Source organism: Pomacea canaliculata, linkage group LG2 (assembly GCF_003073045.1).
Source record: "Pomacea canaliculata isolate SZHN2017 linkage group LG2, ASM307304v1, whole genome shotgun sequence".
Lineage (NCBI taxonomy): Eukaryota > Metazoa > Mollusca > Gastropoda > Architaenioglossa > Ampullariidae > Pomacea > Pomacea canaliculata.
The window spans coordinates 25,728,857-25,755,123 of record NC_037591.1 but is presented as its reverse complement, the minus strand read 5'-3'; the positions used below and the strand labels follow the sequence as shown (position 1 = coordinate 25,755,123).

The 26,267-nt window shown below is 40.5% G+C and overlaps 3 protein-coding genes across 5 annotated transcripts; all 3 read right to left on the bottom strand.

Annotated features, from left to right (window-relative positions):
* Positions 1 to 758: 758 nt before the first annotated feature.
* LOC112558061 (steroid 17-alpha-hydroxylase/17,20 lyase-like) lies at positions 759 to 7,518 on the bottom strand. Of its 3 annotated transcripts, none has more exons than XM_025228248.1 (8): positions 7,473 to 7,518; positions 5,700 to 6,130; positions 4,889 to 5,074; positions 2,971 to 3,186; positions 2,404 to 2,530; positions 1,815 to 2,077; positions 1,236 to 1,363; positions 759 to 1,103 (listed from the first exon to the last, which is right to left on the bottom strand). In XM_025228248.1, the coding sequence occupies exons 1-8, from the start codon at positions 7,474 to 7,476 to the stop codon at positions 887 to 889; spliced, it is 1,572 nt and encodes a 523-aa protein (XP_025084033.1). In that variant the 5' UTR covers positions 7,477 to 7,518; the 3' UTR covers positions 759 to 886. The 3 variants fall into 3 exon arrangements, with proteins under 3 accessions (XP_025084033.1, XP_025084032.1, XP_025084034.1); XM_025228247.1 differs by lacking the exon at positions 7,473 to 7,518 and adding an exon at positions 6,933 to 7,456; XM_025228249.1 differs by lacking the exon at positions 7,473 to 7,518 and adding an exon at positions 6,245 to 6,265.
* A 2,163-nt stretch (positions 7,519 to 9,681) lies between these two features.
* Positions 9,682 to 17,773, bottom strand: LOC112555455. Its single transcript, XM_025223880.1, has 9 exons — positions 17,613 to 17,773; positions 17,237 to 17,287; positions 16,563 to 16,790; positions 15,799 to 16,004; positions 14,100 to 14,349; positions 13,390 to 13,655; positions 12,587 to 12,810; positions 11,435 to 11,684; positions 9,682 to 10,906 (listed from the first exon to the last, which is right to left on the bottom strand). Exons 1-9 carry the CDS (start codon positions 17,635 to 17,637, stop codon positions 10,736 to 10,738), a joined length of 1,671 nt encoding a protein of 556 aa, XP_025079665.1. The 5' UTR covers positions 17,638 to 17,773; the 3' UTR covers positions 9,682 to 10,735.
* Positions 17,774 to 18,793: 1,020 nt separating this feature from the next.
* On the bottom strand, positions 18,794 to 25,175 carry LOC112557872 (cytochrome P450 2C42-like). The gene is made up of 7 exons (XM_025227956.1): positions 24,418 to 25,175; positions 23,934 to 24,086; positions 23,250 to 23,465; positions 22,650 to 22,773; positions 21,758 to 22,020; positions 21,013 to 21,140; positions 18,794 to 20,484 (listed from the first exon to the last, which is right to left on the bottom strand). The coding sequence occupies exons 1-7, from the start codon at positions 24,871 to 24,873 to the stop codon at positions 20,271 to 20,273; spliced, it is 1,554 nt and encodes a 517-aa protein (XP_025083741.1). The 5' UTR covers positions 24,874 to 25,175; the 3' UTR covers positions 18,794 to 20,270.
* Positions 25,176 to 26,267: the final 1,092 nt, after the last annotated feature.

The following is a 26,267-nucleotide window of genomic DNA, read 5'->3' as shown; positions in this document are numbered from 1 at the left end:
ATAATCTTAGTATCAAGAGACGTAATATAGCCACGTCCACTAGAAACAGCTAATCCAGAAGAAGGCAAGGTTTATAAACATATTAACAGAATAATTCAAATGTGAAGTCTGAAATACGAGATCGATGAATATTATCTGACGATGACAGGATGACATTTCCAAAACTTAATTTCTCAAACAAAGATAGAGCGATCAGCTCCACAGTGGCCTTTCACTTGTTTGAATTGAAGAATACCAGATTTAGAAGAGGATCAGAGTAAACAAAAGGGACAATACACTTTGTCCCAACACGAAAAGGCAGTTAATCAGCGAGGATAACCACTCGCACAAAGCAACTCCATGGAAACAATCGCACATTTATCATCCATCACACAGATCACCACCAGATTATTTGCACCAACAGGTTCAGACAGGTGTGTCTAAGTTGTGTGTAGAGTGGGAGGGGGGTTTAGGGTAAGGACACATGGGATAACTGAAGGACACATCAATCAGCCGGGACACGATGGTGATCTTTGTAACGGGTAGACGAGGTGAAATATCTAGTTTGTGTCGTGTGGAAAAAGAAGTACTGGCACTTGTATTAAACAGTTATTGCAGAGGGGCCAATAAAATAGGGATTTTGGAGGCCTTAGCGATAAGACATGGTAACAAAAACACAGAAAATTTACTTTTTTCATCGTTTCGCTTTCTGCAATACGGAACTAAAAATAAGTTGTCTAAAACTTTAACTTCAGCTCGGTCATAAATCCAAATGGACAGCTCCATTATTGAAAGCTTTTGACGGAGCGTAGCTGAATATTGGAGCAGAAACAAAATACACGTCAGACAAAAAATAGTTCAGTCTGGCACCATTTATTCTTTTGCTTTATGTCAACATGTTGCTTCATCACGACAGTGACCTTTTCTTTATCGCCACATGGTATGGTTTGAGCTGCAGGACGATCCCATCTGTCCACGAATCCTGTGTCAGGGGAAGCAAGTCATGGTTGACAGGCGGGAGGAAGTCGAACTGCTGTAAGAGCGTTGTGACGTAGAGGAAGGCCCGAGAACGCGCGAAGTTCTCGCCTGAACAACTCCGCCTCCCAACTCCAAAGGGAAGAAATCTGAATATAGGAGAAACGGACTGTATTGTTCAGATTTGATTCATTCGTCTGTTAGAAGAAATATGTCGGCGTACTTTAATTTGACATCGATGTTTAAGAAACTATGGTTTCATTTATAGAGAAATACACTACCTCATTCGTGTGGGATGTGTAGCGGGTAGTAACTGACCCTCGTCGTCTAGGAAACGATCAGGACGAAAGACCTCAGGATCCTCCCATGCTGTCGGGTCCCGATTCATCCACCAAACATTCTCCAATAGCTGAGGAGAGTTCAGTTCAGAGCACGAGAAGGGTAAGCTAGCCCATCTAATAAATTAGAGTTTATCAAATCTGTTGAACTTTACAGAGGTTGAGTAAAGTCCTCAACCTGCATCAAAAATAGTTTATGTAAAGTTAATTACCTTGCAATTAATTTACTTGTATATGAAATGCTTCCTTACCCATGCGTACTTAAATCTTGAGGGAAGGAAAGTGCTTAATATCCTAAATTTTGTTTCAAACACAGTGGACCATTTACAACCCACGGGTTTCAATATTATCTTCACTTGCGATTCCCTTTGAGCTGCTGAAGTCAGTCATAAATGGCCGAATAAAATTTTTTTTAAGTTGAAAGTTTAACAAAATATCTGTGATCAAAACAGCTGCGGGACCTGCTTAAACATGAACTCTATTATTGGTTATATGTCCCTGTGAAGCTACCATCTGTCTCACCATCGTCCCTTTTGGGAGGTAAAAACCACCAGTCGAGACGTCCTCTCTCGTCAAATGAGGAAGACCTAGTGGAAGAACGGAAACAACACGTAGTCCCTCCAATATGGCCGCTTCTGTGAAAGGCATGGCTTTCCTGTCATCAAAGGAGGGCAGTCTGGGTCCCATGACGCTGTCCACTTCTTCTTGAATCCTCTTCATGACTTGAGGATTGTGTGTCAGGTACAGGAAAAATGATTTCAGCAACTCAGTTGAAGTGACGTACCCTAGAAACATTAAGTGGTTTATAAAGAAATAAGCTAATAGAAAAATGTAAAAATGATTTTAAGAAGGAACTTATATGTGTGACAAGAACATGATTTTATAACATTTTTGTGCATGAGAAGAATGAAACAGTAATATTATACTAATATTAAATGATTGCATAAAAGGAACAAGAGACCGATTACTGTCAGTCAGGTTTGACTATTACAAGATGCGTTTAAAGTGCTTTGGTCAACAAGAGAGACAGTATGCCTGTGGTAACATGTAACAATTGCAAGCAGAAGTTAGAAAGTTTTAGAAATGAGAATAACTTTCGTATTTGTCATACCTCCGCCAACAATGTCAAGAATCAATGCACGGATGTGGTCATCTGTAAGCCAGTCTCTGCTGTTATTCATCTGCTCTTCGAATAGAACACCCAGCATTCCCTTCGGTTGACCAGGCACGTGATTTGCCTTAACGAAACAAAACCTGCCTTTTTTATTTCTTCAGAGTCATCAAACTCTAAACCTGAGAGACATTGATGGACTATAGGATGAACAATGGACTAAAACACTCTAATTTCCCTGAAGAAAAGATTCTGATGAAGTAAAAAAGAACAGTGGAGGATAAATTTGTTTGTTTGCATCTTTCTCGGGCATGTGACTGTAAAACTCTTCATCCCTACCAAGCAGATTCCTAGCAGGAACTACCGAAGAAGTTCGCTGTACAAATGGCCATTAGGCTAAGGGGACGTTACTCCATGAGTGTTTTATGTGAGAGCAAAAGACATACTTGGGGGCGACATCGATTTGGTCTTTGACAGACAATAATTTAAAGAGTCTTCGTGACACATATTTATCTATTAACGACATGGAATCGGATTCAAACCAGGTCTGATACCACGAACAGTTACCTTTCCTTTGGTGAAGACTTGTTCCATGAGGGCGTTCCGGCATTTGAGGGTCTTGTCACACAGCTGCTTGTAGTAGGTTCCAGGAAGAAAGCGCAGGAATGGAAAATTGTACACGAGGCTATCAGTAGTCGGCGATGCCACTTTCTGTATACACAGGGCATAGTCTCCAATCAGCTCCGGCACTTTAGAATCTGGTCCTTGGGCTTCACCTGTGATCTGATGTTTCAACATACTCGGTCATTTACTGCGAAAATTTTGTAAAGAAAAGTTAGTGTTTACAGTATGAAACTTATATCTTAATATATTTATTTATTTCTGTGCACTTGTATTTTTTTATTTGTGCAAATGAAGGAGCAAGTATTTTGAAAAGAGTAAAATTGCCATTGTCATAGAGTGAGAGAAATTTAATTTGTTTTAACTGATTCAGGTTACGTGGCCTGAAATTTCTTATACGATAAACATGGAGCTTAATGACTACTATATCATATATCTAATGTAAAGAATATTACACAGTCATTATCATAAATCGTATACTCCACATAAAAGAGTATTTCAGTATTTCAATTAAACTCACAGCATTTTAAAGCGACAAAACACATTTCATACAATATAATAGAGCTTGATCACCACTCTATATCATTAAGTCATTCATTCGTTCCTTCGTTTATTCTTCCCTTCACTGGTACCGGATTTGCTTTTGCGGGTTTGGTGGGGAGCAAATGGCTAGACTTGGCAACTGACAAAGTCCGCCACAAACACCTTGGTCCACTTCTTCACGTTAGTAAGTCAGTTCTTTCTTTGGCCACTGTGGCTTCGACCAATCCTCAAGGAACCTTTAAAGACTATCTGCGATAAGGTGTTGTGCTCGGTCACATGGCCAAACTAGATCAACTTGCGCTGCTCGACTGTTGCAAGTATGTCTGGCAAGTCAACATGTTCACTGGCTCTAACCCGGCTGTTCTTAAGTATGTTAGCGTCTGTCTTCAGCTGGAAGTAGTACAGGTCTTTGCAATATTCTGTCGGTCTTGTGTTGATTTGTCTTGGTGAGGGTCTTTAGTATGTAAATCTTTTTGCTGACAACCTGTACCATCCCGTCCTCTATGATCCGGCATAGGCTCCCAAACCAGCTCTTTCTAGCGTTCATCATCCCTTTCTTGACTGCACAATTCACTTTTTTGTATTACAAAAATATTGCGATTATAATAAATCGTAAAGTCAATATATAATACAATACTTAAGTATTGTCACGGCCATTTGAAACATCGTCTTCACGAAATGAGTTTATTCTAAGTGGACGAAAGACGTTCGTTACAACGTGGAAAACAAAAATAATTTTGTAGCTGGATTGATAATCTTGGCTGTCTATATTAGAAACCAAAGGGGATTGGCACTGCTCCAGAAACGAGAAGTAGAGAGAACGTTGATCCTGAATGATAAGCCTTGAAACGTGGCTTGTTCTGTGGCCATGTGACAAGCTGCTCAGAGCCAGGCATGTCCGAGTTCTAGATATCAAACAAAGCCCACTATTTTCCCCCGTCGCAGCTGCCGATTACATGAATTACATGAATGTCATCTCGGGGTCCAGGGTTCAGTTTACCATCGCCAGAGCGCATCAACCGACTAGACACGATAACAAACAATGCATTTTTAGCTTTCCTAGAGCTCCCCTTGTCCAGTATGACTATGGCACTTGTCACCTTTTTCTATAAAAAGCACAAACGTTGATATCTTCTCAGGCATTAACAATAGTTTGAGGATGTCTAATTAAGCAGCATCAATAAAGTGTTTTTGTCGATTTCCATCGCGAGAACTCAAAAGTTCAAGCTGTGTGTGCAATCTGTACTCACCCTGACCAGAAAGAAAGAACATATATGATTTCAAAGTGTGCAGATATACCTGTGACCTAAGCATTACATACCAAAATCGCTATAACACGCCGAATGGAACTGGACAAGAAATTTTCAATCTTCAGGTCACAGCTCTCTCCTAGTGGTTGGCAACCATCTTCACCCGACATTTTTATTAGTTCCTCCAGGTCCTCACTTAGGCGGCTTAACTCTGAATGCATCGTCCTCTCAAGTTTTTCCACACCGCTTCCATAGAACTACATCAAAGGCAAGAAAGACAGGCAAGTATTTTGCAATCTGTGTTAAATTTGTATGGAGTGCGGGGGCTCGATAACGAGCTGAATGTTATTCTCTGCAATTTAAAACAAGATGTTACACATCATGCTGATCTTCAATAGAACTCATATTAATTACAGTGATTTCTAATGCAGTAGGTGTATACTTTGCTCATCTGTAAAACAGTCGACTTGCATAGAGACTGGTCTCTAACATATTTGATATATTACACTGCTATCATCTTTACGACAACAATCTTAGCATGGAAATTACATTTTCTTTGTATAAATTTAGGTTGTGGTCAAAACCCCTTTGGTTAATTTTACTCAGAGTGATTGGAACACAAAATCCAAAAGGTAATAATAACTATCATGAAATAATCAAAGCAAAAACAAGAATTGTATGACAAAATAATTAAAACAAGAAGGAAAAATTGTACCAAATATTGATGATAACGTTTTGATTTTAATTGCATCTGTGCTTTGCATTTTAGAAAACTCTAAGCAATTCCTAGAGGAAGGGTCAAAAAGGACATTTTCCTTTGGACTTGACCAAACGCCAGATTTTCAGTTTATAATGAACAAAAATAAAAAATGTAATTAATACCTTGAGAGTGGAATGAAAGAGTTTTCTTGTCTTGAGCCAATTTGATGACTTGACACCATCACCAAATGCCACATCCTTATAGTTGTAAGCTACTTCAGCGCCAGAGAAAGTAGGAGGTCGATCATTGGTGACGAGTTCTGTTCCCTTGTCGGTAAACACCTGTCTGACGAGTCTCGCCGAGTTGAGAAAACACAAGTTGCCGATGATGGTCCTGCACATGACGATGTCTCCATACTGTCTGGCCAGCTTCTCGCCCAGTAAATGCAGAGTTCCTCCTTTCATCGCTTTCACAACGTCAAAGAAAAGCTTAACACCAGTGGGACCTGGAGGTACTCCCTTTTTTCGAGAAGCGAAGATTTTGTGGAGGAGATACAAAAGCAACACAGCTAGCCCGAGGAGCCAAGTCATTGTAAGCTTCGCCAGGAACAAGCCTGTAACACAGGTATTCAAATGTTTTCGGACGATTTACGAAAATCTACCTCCAAAATATCTCCCTAGGATAAAGTACATTTAGCTATGTGAGATAATCAGACCCCACACGCAACGATGTGCTTCACTGGATATCCACCGCAAAAAAAGTTCCCAGGCGAGGTCCTGTGTTCTTATACCTGAGGGTGAGGACAAATGAGGTCATCCAGATCAGGAGTATTTATATCCTGTCACAACGACAGCAACAATCACGACCGGAGCGACCGGTAGTGTAGAGGTTAGAAACACTCCCTTGCTACTCGTCGATCGTTTCTCTAGGTACCCCGATTGTATGTGTGTGTGGTGCATGAAGGTAAATTAAAAGACAACGCTTGTTCATCTCTGTGTAAAGCAATTTTAGTCCTGGTTTGGTGCTGAGGATAAAGCGCCATATAAATGTTTGCCCTAGCGGTAAAAATAGAATACTAATCTGCGATGGCTTGATGGGTGAAAGATAATTAGCAGCAAAATTTCAAGAGCATAATGATTACGCCCATTATATGTTTACGAAAGGACCCTCCGGTTTTGGTGAATGTTGTTCAGCAAGAAAAGGTACGCACCAAGATTAGTCATGCTACAATGACAATGACCAACTTTATTAGTCCCACTTTGGGAAGGGGCTCTAGTTACAAAGTAAAAGTTAAAAAATAAAAATAAAAAATGAAGTTCGTTGCAACGTGAAGCGTTAAAAGATGTCAACATGACAAATATTAAAAATTGAAAAGAGAAGGAAAGTGACAATTATATATATATAAACAAACTTACTTCGAAAATAATCAAAAGACTTCAAATGTTTGTACAGTGTGTTCAGAATGAACAAGTTGGCATCGTCAACACCCCTCCCCCTCTTATAAGCAAATTGCAGTGGGTTCAATTTACTCTCTATAGATGTTAAAATGAGATTTTTGACAATTTTCTCAAGATTTTTCATGACAAGGGAGGTTAGTGGTACTGGCCGCAAATCATTAGGTTGACGAGGAAGAGGTCTTCTGGAGAGTGGGACGATGTTGGAAAGTTTCCAGAGTGCTGGAATGTGGCCAGAGTAGAGAGAGAGTTGAAAGATGTTGAAACACTCCGCCCACCTGCACAGCACAGCAGTGCCAGACACGCCCACAGATCCCATCAGCCCCTGCGTCTTGTAACCTTGACCCGCTGTAGCGATTCCATCACACAGACTTGAGAAATAACTATGTCATTGTCGGAGACAAGCGACTGCCTGAGTTCCCTAACTTTATCAGAAAAATCATGGTTCTCAAAAAGTGCATAGAAGTTATTCAAAACATTTTGCAAATCCTGATCGCTCACCCATCGAGTTTGACCGATTTCCTGTTCATCTTGTGGTTAACAGACGCCATGGACTTGACCCCCTGCCAGGCACGACGAAGGTCGCCGGCACAATAACGTGACCCTATCTTATCTTTATTCTCTTTTTCGCTCTTTTGATTGCGACCCTTACCTTCCTGTCCGCAGATCTTTTGGCCAAGGCATCGCCGGTGAAATAAATACGTTTTTTCTTATTTAGTACATGTTTCAAGCTCCTGGTTACCCACAGTTTGTTGTTTGGAAATATGAAAATCTATTACAGAATCAACACAGAAAGAAATGTAAGAGGAAACAACATCTGTCAATTCATCAAGGCAGTCACATGAGTTGTAGCAAACATCTCACACTGTACATTCAAAACAGCCTCGCAAACACTCAACTCTTTCATCCTTCCAACGCTTCACCGACTTAAGAGCAGGCTTCATACGTTGACACACACGCCTGTACCCGGGGGCCAGAACACACTGTGGTGGTAAGAAGCCACAAAAGATGGCCTAGACTTGGCTTTGTATGCTGCAGGGACTGTGCCATAACATAAATCCAGTTTGGTGTGTTTCTGGGTTGTTCTCTTATCATAGCCCGTCGTTCCAGACAGTCACAAGCCTTTTGAATGTCAATAAAATTGTGATAGAGGTCTCGCTGATCCTGAAGATACTTCTCTATAAGTATTCTATATTTATATTCCTTCTAGAGCTCAACTGTGCTCATACCTGGTCTAAAGCAAGGCTGTTCTTGTGCTAACAGCTACCCAGCGATTCTTTCATCAAGAACCACGAAACTAAATAATAAATAATTCTCCACAAATTGTTTTTACAAATGATTAAAGATAAAATCTCATTTATGTGAGCTTTATTTATGTGACATTTATTATATTGGATCGCTGAGCTTGCTCAAACAATGCAGAATAATGCTATCGTCGGAAAGTGTTCTGTTTAAATAGTGAACAACAAATTAACTATAGCAATCGTTAACACTGTAACCTACTTCAAAACTTATTTTAATAGGTTCCATATATCATTATTATTAATATTATTATGCTTTACACGTTACAATAGCTGATGTAGGGCTGCCGGATAGCAGATGATAAAGTCAACCTTTTCTCGCTAGCCAGTGCTCATTCACACGGTGTCCTTCACCACAAAGCCTTTGACTTCATATCTCGCGTGGATCTCGTGTGGATCTTGTGTGGATCTCGCGAGAGGTTGGCCTCTGGCCGTAGTGGCGATGCACTGGTGAAGTCGTTGACCTGGTGCACGAGTCAGACACGTGCAAATAAATCTCTTGATGTTGTCTGCGTAACCGGATCCTTTACTTGAAATATGCTTAGCACACATGCACTGGATATCCAGCACGAAAAGTTCCCTTTCATCACAACCGCTGTGCAACCGAGGCCCTGAGCTGACGGTGTGGAAAGGTGACTTTAACCAAATCAGGGTACGGGACACCTGTCTATTGAACTGCGACCAACGTACAACACGCACTTCATGGGACGATTGTTGGTGCAGTGGCTGTTATTTTTATTCTGTCACAACGACAGCAAGAATCGCGACCAGGGCGACCGGTAGTGTGTGTGTGTGTTTGTGTGTGTGTGTGTGCATGTTTGTGCATGAAGTTGATGCATGACCTTTTAAAAGACTGCTCGTGCACCTTTGTGTAAAACACTTAGCCCTGGTTTAATGATGGGGATAAATAGCCGAGGAAAACCACCTTTTTGCGAAGTACCTCTCGACCTCGAGTGATTGCAAACACTGCAGATGTTTTCTGTGGTTGTTTGGTTTATTTAGTAGGAAAGTTCTTCCACCTTGCGGCGATATCTCCCTCTGGGGGAGGGGAAGGACTCGGAGTACCCCGAAGCCCAGCTGATGTTTTCTGTGGTTTCGGTTCTTGCAGGGAACATCAAATACGTTGTAAAACATTCAGCAGAATCACAAACAATATTCTGACCCTCTAACCAAACCAGAGCAAAATCTATAAACTCTATTAAATTATAAACTACCACCACTGATAATTATTAAAATTTCAAAAATATATAGACACGCCTTTTTCTCGCCCATTGTTCATAACCTATCCTGAGATCAAACTTTATTCACATTTATTACAAGCAACCATAAATAAAAATATTGGGTCAGTTTAAAAAAAAATTATTTCTCTGTTCCAAACATGCACACCAGTAATATTGGTAATACAAGAAAGTGATGAAATCTTTTTAATATTTTGTACGTTTTGCATACAGAAAGGTTTACAATAGTGTCTTGAACCTTCTATAGTTATAGAAGCTTTTGATTATTTAAGAAGTCATGCACACGTCAAACAACAGTATATACTAAACAAATACCACATAGCCCAAGCTGAGATTTGGTTTACCTAAAACAAACGGCTACAGTGGATTTCTGGAATAAGACAAAGTTCCTTTTGGTGCCGACAGGTTTCAGCACTTGTACACCTACTCCCAGGGGTTGAATGTAAGCATCAATCAGTAGTTCTGTGATGACTGAAATTTTGCTCCCAACAGAACTTGGAAACATGTCCGCAGTCTCTTCTTTGTCATTTGTTTCCATTTCATGCCCTACATTGTATCATCCAGATGAATGCACTGTTGAGAAATATTCCTTAACACTTATAAGAAGAGAAAGTAAAAAATCGCGTATGGACTGGCTAGCAGAAAGTCCAGCCCTTAGTATTTAGTAAATGCATGGTATGCAAAGTAACACTAAGGGTTCATTTCAGACCAGTGAGGCTGTAAAAAATAATCATCAAACTTTTCAAACATTTCATACAAAATTATTTACTAGCAAGTCAGGCATTTATATTGATGTAATCAAGAAAAGGGGAACAAAGAAACTTGGGTGTGTATTTACACAGGATGAAGATCTTATTGACTGTTTTACTCCAGGGTTAGTAAACTGTTTGTTGACATTAAAATTTTTTAATTACAAGTTTTTATAGGTAGTATAAATGTTTGCCACAACAACATAATAATACATAATACAGCAACAATAAAGAGACAGCTATGGAAAGTGAATTATGATGTTACAGCTGTCGCCACCCTGAGGTGTATGTAAACTATCTGTTCTGCTAAAAATCCTCGAGCAACGATATCTTCTTACATGGGGGCCAGTCCTGAAGTGATGACAGTGAGGCTAAGACAAGCATGTGGGTCTGTGTCCTGTGTCGTCATGGGCACAAGACTGAGGGGGAGAGCAGTGCCGTGTGCTGCAGGGACGTCATCGTCGCCGTCAATATCTTTATCGATGTTTCTTTATTATACCCTTCATCTCTAGATAATCCAACAAGAAGCAAACGCCGATGAAGACGATGACGCCTATGAAAGCCGTCGACATAGAGATAATAAATACTAAATCTCTGAGATCCTCCTTTTGCGGGTTAAAGCCATCTTGAAAAATTATGTGAAGCACCTGTGCCGACACATAGCACGCGTGCACACACAAACGCACGCACCCACACATACAAACACACACACGCACGCACGCACACACAAACACAGGTCAGTTCTTTCACTTGATCATTCTCTACGAGAATAATGTGCATCAAGGTTCTTGGAAGAGATTGTGATTGTGGGATATGCTGTTACCATGCTTGACACACACACACATGATTATTCTTTTTACTGGCACCCGAGTAATAGCCAGAGACGAGTAATACTTACCAAAAGTCCTAAAGATCAGCTCCTACTTGACCAGAAATTTTCTTCGAGATCATATATTGTCTGAGCTGTACTTTGTCAATCCGTAAAACGACATCCCTTGCTAATGTTATTTGTTATCACATGGAGCGGCAGAAAATGTTAAATCATCCACAAACGGTTCATCGGTGACCTTAGCAGCTGTAGTCCTCAAACAAACATTAACAGCCCAATACGTGGATGAAATAAAGATCAGTTTCATTTGAAGGTGTAAATACTGATATGAATTAACTATACTCACTGATATTTTCCGAGAAGGTGACGGGGCAGAATAAACCTGGCACATGAAAATGCTCGCATTTGCCGCTTCAATGTTTTCCAGGTCTTCATCTATCAAATTGTCGTTGTCATCATCCTTATTGTTGGCTTTTTCTTCATCTATAAGCCCATCACAGTCATTATCAATCTGGTCACCAGCGGATGTGCTCGAAGTGTTGCAACTCAAGTCATTTTTATTCTTTGTGATCGCTGATGGGCTGTTCACAATCCACCTAGCAAAGAAATGACAAGGACCATGTCTTATCAGAACCACGCAAAACGCCAAGAACCAACTGCATAATATTTTGAGTTTTTGAAGGGAGAAACAAAACGTTCTCTTTGCGCAGATGATACACACAATATTAGTTTATCAATAACAAGTATATTGTGCAGTGTATGTGTTTTGATCTTATTTCAAGTTAATGCGAACGCTAGAATTCAGTATAATTTTGAGGGAGGTAGAGTGATAAAGGAAAGATTTCTTGTTATGTTTTATTATTTTTTTATTATTATTTCTAGGTCTTTTGGTTCTGCACTGCCTGTGCATTCTACTAACATGGCTGACTTTGAGGCAAGGTGGTCGACTGACATTCCCACTCTTGTTCTACTGAATTTTCCTTCCCTGACACTTCGACGAAAGCGAATTCGTTAAAACATTTTCACCACGATATGTCAACAAAAACAAAACAAACAAAAAAAACAAACAAACAAACCAAACAGCAGTGAAACCAAACAACAAAAAACCGCACGCGAGCACACGCAAGCACACACACAGGGCCGTGCTTAGGGGCAGGCGGACGAGGCATCTGCCTAGGGCCCCGCGCTTCAAGGGGCCCCGCGCTTTTAAATTAATCGTAGGCTTATGTTGTAATGTGTATGCAGCGTGCTGTCAGTGATAAAAGACGAGATATCCCTGAGGAAAAAAGTGACTTTAGATCCCAACTAAAACCGTGTGATCGTGGCGTGAGGGCCCCGCACATGCCCTTTGCCTCGGGCCCCGCTGGGGCTAAGAACGGGCCTGCACACACACACACACGTACGTACATTCCTTAACCAAGAAAAGCCTCCCACCTCAAGGTGTGACTTTAGCAATAACATCAATGTTTGTTACGAGCTGCTATTATTCATTTCTTACAATTGGTTTTCTCGTTTCAGAAGGTTCATCTCAAAAAACCACAGCGGTTGAGGCGGCAACGGTGTCTTGACAGTAGCAGCCACGCTGCTAAAACTACTGAGTGTTGCTTTGTTCACGACATGGACCCAGAGAAAAGAGTTGAGGATGTCTGTCGAATAGTGATCTTTAAAATCTCTGTACGGAGTCATGTCCAGCCTCTTCGACTTCAAGCCTGCTACTATAATCTGTTTCACACACACACACACAAATTATACATGCACATACCAATAACCATGTTAATGTACATGTACACTTGCACATAAATGCATATAGATTAGTAGAAAAATATAAAGACATACACAAAATACAAATATATCTTTATTAATCTTTTTCAGGAAACTGCTGTGTTAGCCGACGATGACTTAAGACATCAACACAGGCTATAAAGAACATCAAATGTCTACATTTAATTCTAATGCTCCAATTGTAATCATTAATGCTGGCACTTACACGCTCTCACAAATATTATGATCACATTTATGTTACAGCTTAGAATATCAATTAAAAAGCATTATAATGGAGTTGGAGCAAGACGAAGGCCACGCGTGTCCTATCCATGAGTTGATTGTTTATAATCATTGCAGGTGAGATGAACGAACTACCTGTCTCCACCATTTCATGTACTTGAGAACGCAGACGTCTGCATTTGTTATGTCAGTGAATGAGATTCTTGCTTTGCGTCCTGCGTGTTCTGTTTTCTTACGGAACAACAATTTCCCTGGTATGTTTTCTGGATCATGATGGTGGAAAGTGTCAAGACTTACCATGGCAGAATCCCGGTAGCACATACTGATCTTGCATGGCGTGGGAAGGTAGCGCTCTATCGGTGGCACCGTGTGCAGAATGGCAATCTTCCCTTTGTCCAGACTGTTCAAGACGAATAGCGGTAACATTGGTCGACTTGCAGACACGGTAAGATATCCATTCATGTTGGGGAGACAAACCTCTTCCCTTACGTCATTAGACAACAGCTTTTGTGTTATCGCGCCATCCTTTGTCTCAATCTCAACCTTCACAGCGTTCTCCATAGCTGCACGCACGTAAAATACATTCTTTGAGTAAACTATTTTCCAATATATTCCATTTATTTGCTTACTGATTCTGGCATTGTTATGTGCTTTGACAAACCGGAGAATTGACGACGACGACGACAATGATGATGATGAGAAGGAGGAGGAGGGTTAAAATACCTCCTGAAGGATTTTTTTTTTCTTTTTTTACTTTCTTAAAAACCCTTTTAACCGTACAAATGTTGTCTAAGGCATGACTAAAATTTTTGTAAAAATCATAGAAAAACAAATGGTTTGGGGACGTTAGGCCGAATTCAAACTTGTTTGCGAATACACTGGACAAAGTTGCAAAGCGATTGGACAATGCCAATCGTCTCCTCGATCTAGACATGTCTAAAGTCTTTACTCCTGTGAGCAGATTCAAAGCTATCACCCCTCCCACTGAGTCTGTGTGCGATGCATACCTTTCAGGCCAATGCACACATTTGCCATAGGCTGTATGAGAGGAAGGACATAGAACCTTCCCCAGTGCATGGGTGGTGTATCCTGTTCTAAAATCAGTCCAGCGGTTGGTTTCTTAGAGTCATTCACGAACGACCCCACCAACAGAATGACCGGCATCGACGATGTCACCGTAAGAGTGGAGCTCTCTTCTGTGTAGTACACCACCTGATCGAAGCCCTTCAATTCCAAGACAGTGTTTTGCGTAGCTTTCTGAAACAAAATTGGTTAAAATTTTATATCCGGGAGCTCCCAGTGGAAGGCGCGTTAATATGTATTGGGAAACTCACATGTTGTTTCTTGTCAGTTCAGGTTTTTTCTAATCTAGCTTATTATGTTTGGTGGAGGAGGGGTAGGCAGATAGTACAAAGTCGTCTACTGTTTTGGAACGAGATGGAGGCGTGCGATGCAAGGAAAATCAACGACTTTGGGCTGAAAAGCCCGCGGTCGGATGTTTTTGAATATTTATAACTATTAACCTATAATAAAGACAACTAACTGTGATACACCGTTTTAATGAGCATTTTTTTAACATTTACTTGGTGTGACTTTTAAGAGTTATAGGTTTTGTTTTCTTCTACTAAATTAAAATTAAAGATTGTAACTATATGAAACAGAGGGAAGACCGGAAAATTAGGTCAAAAGTTTGAAATTTCTCGAAAAATTATTTATACATTATATAAAAACATACAGTGCCAAAACAACATATTTTTTATTAGAATAGACATCACAATTTAATATTACTTACTATTTTCTTGTAATTCACTTTTGTTTGAGTACAAATCCATGTCTAAGTGAGCATCCCTCATCTACTGCAAATAATGGCGCCTGATCAACGAAATTTTGCCTACTTTCAAACATAACAAGATACCTGTACCTCATTAGTTGACTTTCTTTGGCAGTTAAAGGGAAGCTATCCACACTAGAACAAATCCTGAATGTACCAGTAGTTGTCTCCCGTTTGTATTCAAGCACAGCGCGATGTGTTGTACGACACTACCCTAGCTGAGAACATCTCCTCACCACAGTGATGTGCCACGTAGACAACGAGATAGATTTACCGCACCCAAGGGTCTTTGTAACAGTGTAGACTACTTCTAGCTCACCACCGGCCGTCTGCTCTCGGCAGTGGATTCTCGAGGCTAGGGTAAAAGGTGTTTTTGCCCCATTTCTAGTCACTGTTCTGCTCCTGGAGTAACGAGAGAGACACGTTCTGGTGGTAAAGGGACCGCTTACGACACCTCCGTCCATTCCGTGTACCTGTTCCCCAAGATTTATCACATTCCCGGAGGAACTGTGAACATGCGACTAGCGCGAAAACTGAGCGCATTTGTAAATCGAGGGTAAGAGTCTTAGGATGTTGTGTTACCCCTGGAGTTGTAGTTACCAAACAGGTAGAAAGATACCCTCTGGCCACGACTAAACCTCGCTTAATATCTGCAGCCCCAGCAGACTAAGTCCTACTGATACTGATAGTAGTCCTAATGAAGGCACTAGAAGATCTGTTGTCTGCCCAGTCACTGCACAAAAACTAGAAACATTTTTCTATGACGACACTTATAAATGCATGGCACCTTCGTTTCATAATAAAATGCATCAAAATTGTCATTTCTCTCTTTCACTAAAAACATGTTACTCAATAAATAAGAAGAAATTACTCACACTTTTGATAATTTGTAAAGTGGTGTTGTTGTATGCCGCGCCAATTGACAGAAAATGTACAGTTTCAGGCTCGGACATTCTGGCACCCCTGAAGATAGTAGGGTAGTAAACTTTTGCAAGTAGGTCCACGGGTGTTACTCGGTACGAATCCTGTCTATACAGGACGTGGACTCCAACTTCATTGCTGGACTTTACTTGTATGCAACCTGTAAAATACAGAAACTAATGTGAAGGTTCTATTTCTCACTGCCAGAACAGAACATGTAAGCTTCCGAGACTAACAACCGTTATAATTATGTTATATCTTTTGACATTATATGACGTTAAAGGTGTGTCACAAGGAACTTACCATACACCGTTGGGTGCCATTTCTAAGAATAAACCATGAAAATACCCGGGATTGGTTGTTTGGTGTTTTCTGCAATCACCAAGGTGAGGCCACGTCATAGCAGGGAGAGCTCACGAGCTTGTATTACTGGACTGCTGGCAGACGATTTTTTCCAGTTAACTACTAAAATGAGGCATGATACTACAAAGCCTCCGGCTTAATTACATTTCAGATTAACTACTAAAATGAGGCATGTTTGTGCAAAGCTTCCGGTTTAGTCACATTGTTTAGACTCGCCGAGACTAACAGCGGATTACCTTTGCAAGAGGTTAAGCGTTGGTCTTGGCAGACAGACAGCAATCCACCTAAACACATCCGTGGAGAGCTGCTTGTGCTTTTATCTTCTTCACATTAAAAGTTAGTGAGCACTACTCACCCTCAGGAATCCGAACGAAAGGTGCGGGCTGTTCCTCCGATGTACAAGGAATGGAAACCGTCTTCGTATTTCCATAGTTGAGTTCGGCGAAACGAGCAAGCGACTTTCCAAAGATCGAGACTGTCGTTAATTGGATTGCACGAGGTGAAATGACAATGTGGATGGATTCTTTGTTCTCACACAAAGGAACAGGAAAGACAAAGCTGGTGCCATAGAAATCTGTTAAAACTGCAGTGAATTTTAAAAAAATTTAAGAAACACATCTCTGGAAAATGTGTTTTAATATCATAATTAGCCTTGAAACAGCAAAACATGAGCGTGTGTGTATCTATCAGATGTGAATGATGAGTAACACTGACAAAGAACATAATCAATTGAATGTAGACTACTGCTGACGACGATGTCATGCATAAACTCATCAACGCTGCTGGTTGAAAAACTAAAGCTATCTTAGATGACGTGTATAAAGCGATACCTCAGCACAACCCACTGAACAGCAGAGCAACCCACTGAACTAGTAAAGTGATACTCAGGAATCGGAGGCAGAGATCGTCGCCATGATACTATCTAGATAGTAAGCGTGTCGAGGTCACTTAAACTAATAAGTAAATATAAGTGAGCACGAAAATCCAGACTATCACTGTATAATTTGTTCCACATTAAAACTGCATTACCTTTACCAGCAGGAATGGCGCACGATTCTTGGATCCTGAAAGCAAAGATTACTACACAGACACACGCACACACGCACGCACACAACCCAACACACAAAGCGTGGAGTAAACCGACTCGACGAGTAGCAAGTGAATGTTTTATCCACAACACTACTCGTGGTCGAAAATTTCGTTTGCAAATAGTCATTTCAACCATTGAACAGAGAATTCAGATATCGTACGTGAAATTCTAAATGTTGCAGTAACACCATGCTCCATTCTCGTGTCACACAAGTGTTTAGCTCATGTCTGAGCTTTAGTTCGTAGCTAAAACCATAACCGTTATGATAACGGATGTAGTTTACACACCTAAAAATGTAAGAATCCGTTTACTTACACAGAAATAAAAAATCAGCAATCATCTTCAAAAGAAACAGTGTGCAGTAATGCAGTCCTGGAAAACATATTTCTTCTTTTCAAACATTCCACTTTGGACCACAATCCTCTTGTTAATACTGACAAGAACTTTGAGACAAAAATTCAAGTTATTACGTAATGACAGGAAACGTCATTTTTTCCACTGCGTAAAATTCGTTGAAATGGAACAGTATTGGATGACGTCAGACACGAGAAAACCCACACACACACTTACAGAGGTCAGTTGTTGTACTTTGTTACTGAGAATAACGTGTATTAAAGTTCTTGACATATATTGTAATTGTGGGATATGTTACATCTATTGGCAGATCTCGTTTTATTTGTGACGGATCTCGCGAGTTTTCGGTAACAATGGCTTTAATAGTCTAGTTCATGAACGTAGATCCTATCTACGTCCATGGTCTAGTTCATTTCATAAACTTTGGTATATCTATCTTTTAACTCAGAGAGAGATAGAGAGAGATAGGGTCAACGGAACGAATTCTCTGAAAACTGGAGAGGCAAAAGTCAGTTCTGTAATTCGATCATAGATAACACAGATCACTAGTGGTTGGAAGTGAGATCTTGAATAAATGAAGTGCTGAGAAGTATATATCATCAATGTCCGATACTACATTAAGTCCATTATCTGTCTATATTTATGGTTTGATAGTCGATCGAGTGAGGCTGGAAAAACTCATTAAATTAATTATTTTGGTAGTCCTGGGAGGTAAGGTTTGTCCAAACTATCACGAACAGCTAGGAAAATCCCAGTCAGATTATTACAGTAAATAAGCATGTTGGTAAATTTACAACAACAAAAAATTATCGTCGGTAAATTTTTTTTTCTCCTGTCTTGATGTCCGACATCGGCACAAAAGTCACCCTAAAGGCTTGGACGGAGTTTGTTCCCGTTGAAGACGTTGGATAGACAACACGAATGTTTACGACTGCTTTTGATAAATGGCAGAGCATGGCAAATTTTTCACTTTATTAGGAAACTTGTTCTCTAAAATCTAACTGATCAGCTGTGGCGACTGTGATTGCACTCTAAGCGCTGGATATATACATACATAGTAACAGCACGAGATGACAAAATAAACCACAGTGGACTTACATGTACTTTATGCTTCACCCACAACTGAAATTGTAACGAACGTCTTAGATTTCATTTCTTTATGTTAATAGGCTGTACACAGTAGAATCAGAGCAAAATATTAGTATATTACAAAACGGGGGAGAACTGATCCTTAACACAGAAATACACAATTATCTCCCTTAGAGACGTAACGAGTATAGGTTCAAAAACACATGGCGAGGTAAGAAAATTAATAATAATGAGTTTGTAAAAGCCATTTCCTCGTGTGGATAGAAGCTCAATGCGCTTCACGTAAAAGATTACAAACCAACCGACAGTCAACTATAAGCTTTAGCAAACAGATGACATCTTGACAAAAATGTAAAGTGCTTGGAAGAAAAAATACTGAGTGAGCGGAACAATGCTTTTGATTATGCAAAATAGTTTACTCCAGTGAGTTTATATTTAACAGCACATAGCCTACACCATTCAACAGCTCAGCAAAAGATTGGCATTCTCATTACACAATTGGTACATACTTCTATACACATCCTCTAAAAGGGCGCTACAGTCTTGATGCTACTTATTTCTTCACAAACATGTGTTTTCAAAATATTTGCAGATTTTCTTTTGGTCGGGGTATATGTGACCTGTATTTGTGTGGTTGTCGTTCTACGTGGGTTTGTTCTGCTTAAAGTCATTTGGCATTGAAGTTTTCGGTACAGAGCGGCTGTAGTGCAAAGGAAGAATAAGGGTCTGCAATGGAGCAGTTGGACAGGTCGCTCGGTAGGTGTATGTGTATGAGTGCATCAACAAGTGCATTTTTTCATGATTAGTTCATACCTGAGTCAAAAAGACTGTGTTAGATTGCATTTTATATTATTTATTTCTTTAAATACATTGTTAAGGTATGAGTAGTAAGTTACTGTAATAACAACAAACCTAATTAAATAAAACAAAGAAAGTAATAGAATCATTCTATTCAAAAGCAAGAAACAGACCGGTATTACTTTATATCAAGAATAATCTGAACAACAGTTTTTATCACAGAGCAGAAAACTAGAATGCTATATAAACTACGGATCTACAAGACAGAGGCATTTTATTACACAGTTCGACAGATCTGTATCAGCTGTTACATAATTTTGTTTAACACATTCTGATTACATCACTAAGAAATATTTACTCACTTACATAATCATGCAAGATATTCTTGAAAAGGTGCTAGTGTTTTACTGCAAAATATGTTTGCGTACATTTTTAAACGTTCAGTGCGGTGCAATATTTGTTTAGTGAGTGCCTTAAACCATCGCCATGCACAGAGCACCATAAAGACGTCACGATTGTGCTTCTGCGTTGTGAAGGCTACAGCCAGTGTGTGAGCTAAAAACACACCTTAATGGACAAATGTAATGTATCGCTGGGAAACCCTATCTTGTCCTCAGCTTTACCAAATTATTTTTTTAAATGTTGCACTCCACCAGACCTTTAAATATTTTTCTAAGGCAGGAGCAGCGCGTTCCTCGCTTGACTCTGATTTTCTTTCGCTTTTCTGGTGGGTCAGCGAGTCCTCGGTCTAAGTGTCACGTGGTATGGCTTCAGCTGCAAGACGGCTGCTTCTTTCCAAGAAGTGTTGGTAACGGGCAGCAGCTCATGCTGGACTGGTGGGAGGAAGTCGAACTTCTGTAAGAGGGTAGTCACGTACAGGAACACACGAGATCGAGCGAAGTTCTCGCCAGGGCAGCTCCTCCGACCAATGCCAAAAGGGAGAAAGCTGGATCACAGTAAACAAAGAAGCAAAAAAGTGTTAATAAGCATAATAAGCACGGATTAAGAAAATACGAAGAAAATAATTAGTGTGAAATGCGGAATCGTTGGAACGATGAGACAGGAAACTGCTGCGAAGACAAAATTTGTGTACCCAAGCAGCTTGAAGTACATACAAATTAATTACCCTTATTATTATTGTTTTTAACCACATGCAATTTGGTTCGTACAAAAATTTCATTTTAGTTTTGATTCCTATATACAATGTCATTAACTGTCAAACTGCAGCCTACCCTGGGTATCGATCATTTGATTGGATCGATTAAGGCGTTGAAAAAAGCTTTAACGATGATGCTGAGAATAGAATGATGACATGGTGAATTTAATTTTATTTGGTCTGTAAATGTTGCATAACAAACAGTGGTTTTCAACATCTTTTTGCTATAGAAAATAGAGTTAAGATAAAAGTTAAATTAAATCTTCAGCTCAGATATGACAGATGAGCACCGTGGCTTGCTTGTTAGCTTGTGCTCACCTCTGGCGTATCTTGTGGGTTACAGGCAACAGCTGACCCTCGTCGTCAAGGAAACGCTCAGGTCGAAAGACGTCAGGATCACCCCACAAGGACTGGTCGCGGTTTACCCACCACAAGTTCTGGAATAGCTGAAGGTGCAAAGGAAGTAAACAAGTCACGTTCATCTTGAGAAACAAAGATCCAACAGTTCATGCAACCTATTTCTGCAGTGTAAGGCAGTGCCATGTGAATTTGCGTACACATACTGGACAGAGTGGACAAAATAACAGCATACTGATCTTGCATCTACATCCAATGAGTTTTATCAGTTCTATTATTATTATTATCATCATCATCATCATCATCATCATCATCATCATCATCATCATCATCATCATCATCATCATCATCATCATCATCATCATTATTATTATTATTATTATTATTATTATTATTATTATTATTATTATTATTATTATATCTTCAATGAACACGATGTATCAAAGAAAACTACTTTTTAACTCGACTGACAAACGGCATGTAATTAAAATATTTCTGTGATGACTCTGCATTGTTCTGATAGAAAGGTTCCATCGTTTACTGACAAAAAAGATGGCTTGGTACACCGCTGCCTTCTTTGAGTCATGGCCATGATGTCTCAGAAAAGGACTGAAAGAATGCTGTATCGCTTTACAAAAGGAAAAATATACCCTTCGATTTTAAGACTCGTTAAAGAAGCAAAACCATTTCATCAGCAAATCCTCACCACAGAGCCCTTGGGGATGCAAAATCCATCAACCACAATGTCTTCAGAAGCTGCATGTGGAAACCCAAAAGGTGTAAAAGAACTGAAGCGCAGCGTTTCCAAGATGGCGGCTTCCGTGTAAGGTAGGCTTCGTCTGTCTTCCAGCCGGGACAGACGCTCACCAAGTTTGTCGTCAATCTCCTTCTGTATGTTTTTCATGACTGTGGGGTTGTGAATCATCATAAGGAAGAATGCCTTCATGGTTTCTCGAGAAGTGATGTAAGCTGCAAAAACACCATACATACTGAAATCAGAGACTTAAGCAACACACGAAAAGTATTTTTAAAAGATATTTAAAAGATTAAAATTTAATGTTGACGATCTAGTTTTTTCTGTCCTACCGCGCATTTCAAATTACCTAAGTCGGAAGTTTCTCTGCACTAGCTATTTGTCATCGTTTCATGGAGCAAAATCGACAGACTTTGCACTTTTCTCACGATAGTCGAGATTTTTTTCCAACAAATGTTCCTCTTAACTCAGAATTTGTATTCTTGTTGCAGTTCACTTTGCTGACTTTGATTTCATTTGCTGACCTACAGTCTGTATATTGTAAGGTGTGTCAATAACAATAACAACAATCATCGTTACTACTCTTCTGCTCCTCGGGCTACTGTTACCACCAAATCCACGTCACCACAATTTCAGTTATAATATTCAACCTGCCATTTCTCTGTGACGATAACGACTTCTCGCTATGAATATCATGGTTTACAAAAGTTGCAGTGCAGATGTTTTAAAACACCTGACTTTGCTGGTGCTTCTGTATGACAAGTCTTGATTTTTGCAAAGAATACTAACTCAGAATCAGAAGGTTAGTGAATGAAATCATAGCAGGTATGTCATGTCAATATACCACCGTCGACGATATCGAGGATAACTCCCCGGATGTTGTCATCCTGGAGCCAGGTGTTGTCCTCCTTCTGTTCGTCTAGCAGAACATCCACCATGCCTCGCGGCTGTCCAACCACGTGACTTTCCTAGTAGTTTGGGACAAAAAGAAAGAGCAAGTATGGCAGACCAAAGAACTTTGCACCCAGCACGTTTTAAAGAAACGCTGAAACTTTGGCCACAAATCTTTTGTTGGAAGATATTCAATGGTGTATATTGTCGCTGAAAGGTAAGTGTTATTACTTTTGTCTTATTCTAAGAAACTGGAAATCAACTGTTTCAGATTAAGCTAAGAAACAGACTAATTTTTATGCCATTTTTTATTCTATGCTTGTCCCTTGTCGCAAATCATCGCAAAACATCAGTTTTTTTCCTTCTTGTCACAAATTACTAGTGCCAGCTAAAAACCTCGTTCAGGAAGCTACATCTTTTGTATAACCTTTATATGCCACATCTAAATGAACACATATTGAGATACTTAAGATATATCAAAAACGTTGACAAAAAAGACGACTACAAAAATTAAAGAAAGAAGAAAAACAATGATAAGCAGGAAAAAAAAAACCTTTGCACGATCGAGCAGTTCCTTCATGAGGGCAGCTCGTGTCTTGAACACCTTGTCACACAACCTTTTATAGTAGGAGCCCGGCAGGTAGCGGAGGAAAGGTAAGGTGTGCAGGACAAAGTCTGTCGTCGGCGTCAGTAACTCTTCAACCGTTTCGACAAACTCTCCAATCAAGGCAGGTAACTCAGAGTCTGGCGAGGGAGTTTCTCCTGTAAACTACATATTTTTAGAGCTGTAAATCAATATGTGCGTGTGTACGTACGCGCGGTTGGTTGTATGTGTGTTGAGAGAGAGAGATTGGATAGCTGCACGAAAGCGCGGGAGTGAATGCGTACAAGTGTGCGTGCGTGCGTGTATGCGCGTATGTGCGTATATATGGATAAAGATCAGAGATGATGATCTTGTAAAGCAGACCTGGGCAAAGACCGGCCCGCGGGCCGCATCGGGCCCGCCTCTTGTCTCTGGCCGGCCCGCCCGCTGGCCCGCCCGCCAGTATATATACTATATATATACAGTATTGGGTAAAACTGAGTTAACTATATTAGTCCGGCCCTCTAAAACCATCCCAATTTCTCATGCGGCCCCTTGGGAAAATTAATTGCCCACCCCTGTTGTAAAGCGTAGTATATCAATATAAAAAGAATTATTGCGCTGACAGGCTAGGACAACAAAAATAGACCATACCAGGCAGATGACTACACACTGAACGGAATAGGCGAGCACTTTCCCCATTTCCACTTCAGCTGACTGTTCTATTTTCCTTTCCAGAGAGTCAGTCAGTCGGATTAACTCCTGCCTCACCGTGGTTTCCAGTCGCTCCACGCCATCACCGTAAAACTGACCAGAGAGAAGCTGTCTTTCAAAACGTAGGTAATTTATATATATATATTGTATTGCACCATCAGCTTTTCACACACTGACCTCATCTTATCTGTAAACTGGCTGCATCAAAAAGGTTTAACTTTGGTTGTATTATCGGGTACATTTGATGTGTATCGCTTTCAGAAATAAGCTTAAATGTCCTTAATCAACACTAAAAGTGGAGGGTCAAAAGATATACAGATGCCCATGAAAGACTTTCATCTTTTAATCAATTAACACGATACGACCAACAGATGAACGCTACTATTAATCTGATTAATCTTTTTAATTTACAAAATTCAAATACCTTTAAAGTCGAGTGAAGCACTTTCCGTAGCTTGAGCCAGTTGGGCAAAGTGTCGGGCCCTTTGAGGGCGACGTCATCAAAGTACACGCACGAGCCCGCGAAGCTTGGAGCCCGAGTATTGGCTGCAAGTTCTGTGGCCTTGCTAGCGTACACTTCTCTCACCATCCTCGGCGAGTTTAAGAAACAGAAGTCGCCGATGAGAGTTCTGCACAGCACCAGGTCCCCGTACTGCCTGGCCCACCGTTCGCCAAGAATGTGCAGATTCCCATTTTTTAACGCCTTCAGCGTTTCCCAGAAAATCCGCACACCCTTCGGGCCTGGAGGTAAAGACTGTCGACCTCTGAACACCAGCTTGTAGAAGATGTAGAGCGACACCGTTGTCAAAGCCAGCAGCCATGGCACTGGACTACTCACAGAAGTGACGGTCGTCAGGAATTCCGTGTAAGAACTCTCCATCTTCGTTCTCTAATCGCGCTGTTAGCTGTTGTCGGCTACGCCGCCAGTAGAGCGACTGCTAGATAGTGCTTGCAGGGCTGGGGGATAAAGGGGTCAGCCACTTTGACCTTTTAGAAAACTGAAAACTGATTCGCTGCCACGGCGCTTGAGACAGAGTAAACAGCAGACGAGGCGTGGCATACAAAGCATCCGTTGCACACAAGCTGCTAGTGTGGTGGTAACGTGTGAACATTTCCTCTGCAAGTTGGGTTGTGCAACAAGTACTCGTTCACATAGGTGCATTGAAGTGCTATGCTCGTGAAGCACGGGTTCATTTTATACGATGTTTACCCCAGCAAATAAACGCACTCCCGCTTTATCATAGTTTTTCAAACGATTCATCACCGTCTTAAGATCTGTTCTTAAATCTGTGCATCTGTACTGCATGGATTATGTTTGTTTGTTTATATATTCCCAGTACCTTTACTCATTTTTGTGTCTTCGAACCACCACTTGACCGACTGCTGTAGACTTCCAAGCCCTAAAACTTGGTGTTTGTTCGAAATGCCTGCAGAGGGCACAATTTGTAACGTTTGTTAGAGCATCGCCAGAATATCGAGGTCAGGTTAACAGGTGACTGTATGTAGCACATAAATTTTGCACAGTGATAATACGGGTTTAAGTGGGACAACACAATGTAGGGCTGAAAAAATCCCATTGGAAGCACGAAGGGAAGTGTTATTTTTTAAACTGAACTATCAGCAGGTACCGAGAAGGCCAGACGATGACTTGGCACAAAGCATGCCGCCCCACTTGTAGGACACCGGGAGCCCTACTAGCAATAGTGAAGGGGCCTAAAGGTGGTCTGGTTTGGCCGTGTGACCCTCGGCACAACACTTTGTCGAAGTGCACGAGACTGTCCTTGATGAGGGTATTTCGTCAATTATTCAGCTCAAGCGCAGTACGCGCTGGTCGGTGGGTAAAGCGGAAACGGGGGTCAGCCATTCAGCTGCATACCGAGACACATGAACGTAAAGAGAACAGATGAAAAGGATCCCTGCAGTGTTATAAATTACCCCAACAGTAAATTTTAAGAAGGCAGGAGAAACGTTAATATGTTGCAGATACTAAATGCCTAAAAGCTCGAGAGACGAAACTTGTAGTTATGTTGTACGCGATAGAAAGAGATAACTTAATGATGACAGCAAACTCAACAGTATATGCAGCCGACATTTCGTATTGGTATTTTCACACAATAATATGTATTTAACCAGTTAGATCCCAATATTATATCGTATATATAAAAATGAGAGCAAATAAACGTCACCGCGACGAGCAAAACAACTGCTGACAATGTCCGCTCGACCTTACTTGCCAGGCTTGGAGAAAACTTATGTAAAAGATGCGTGCTGCAG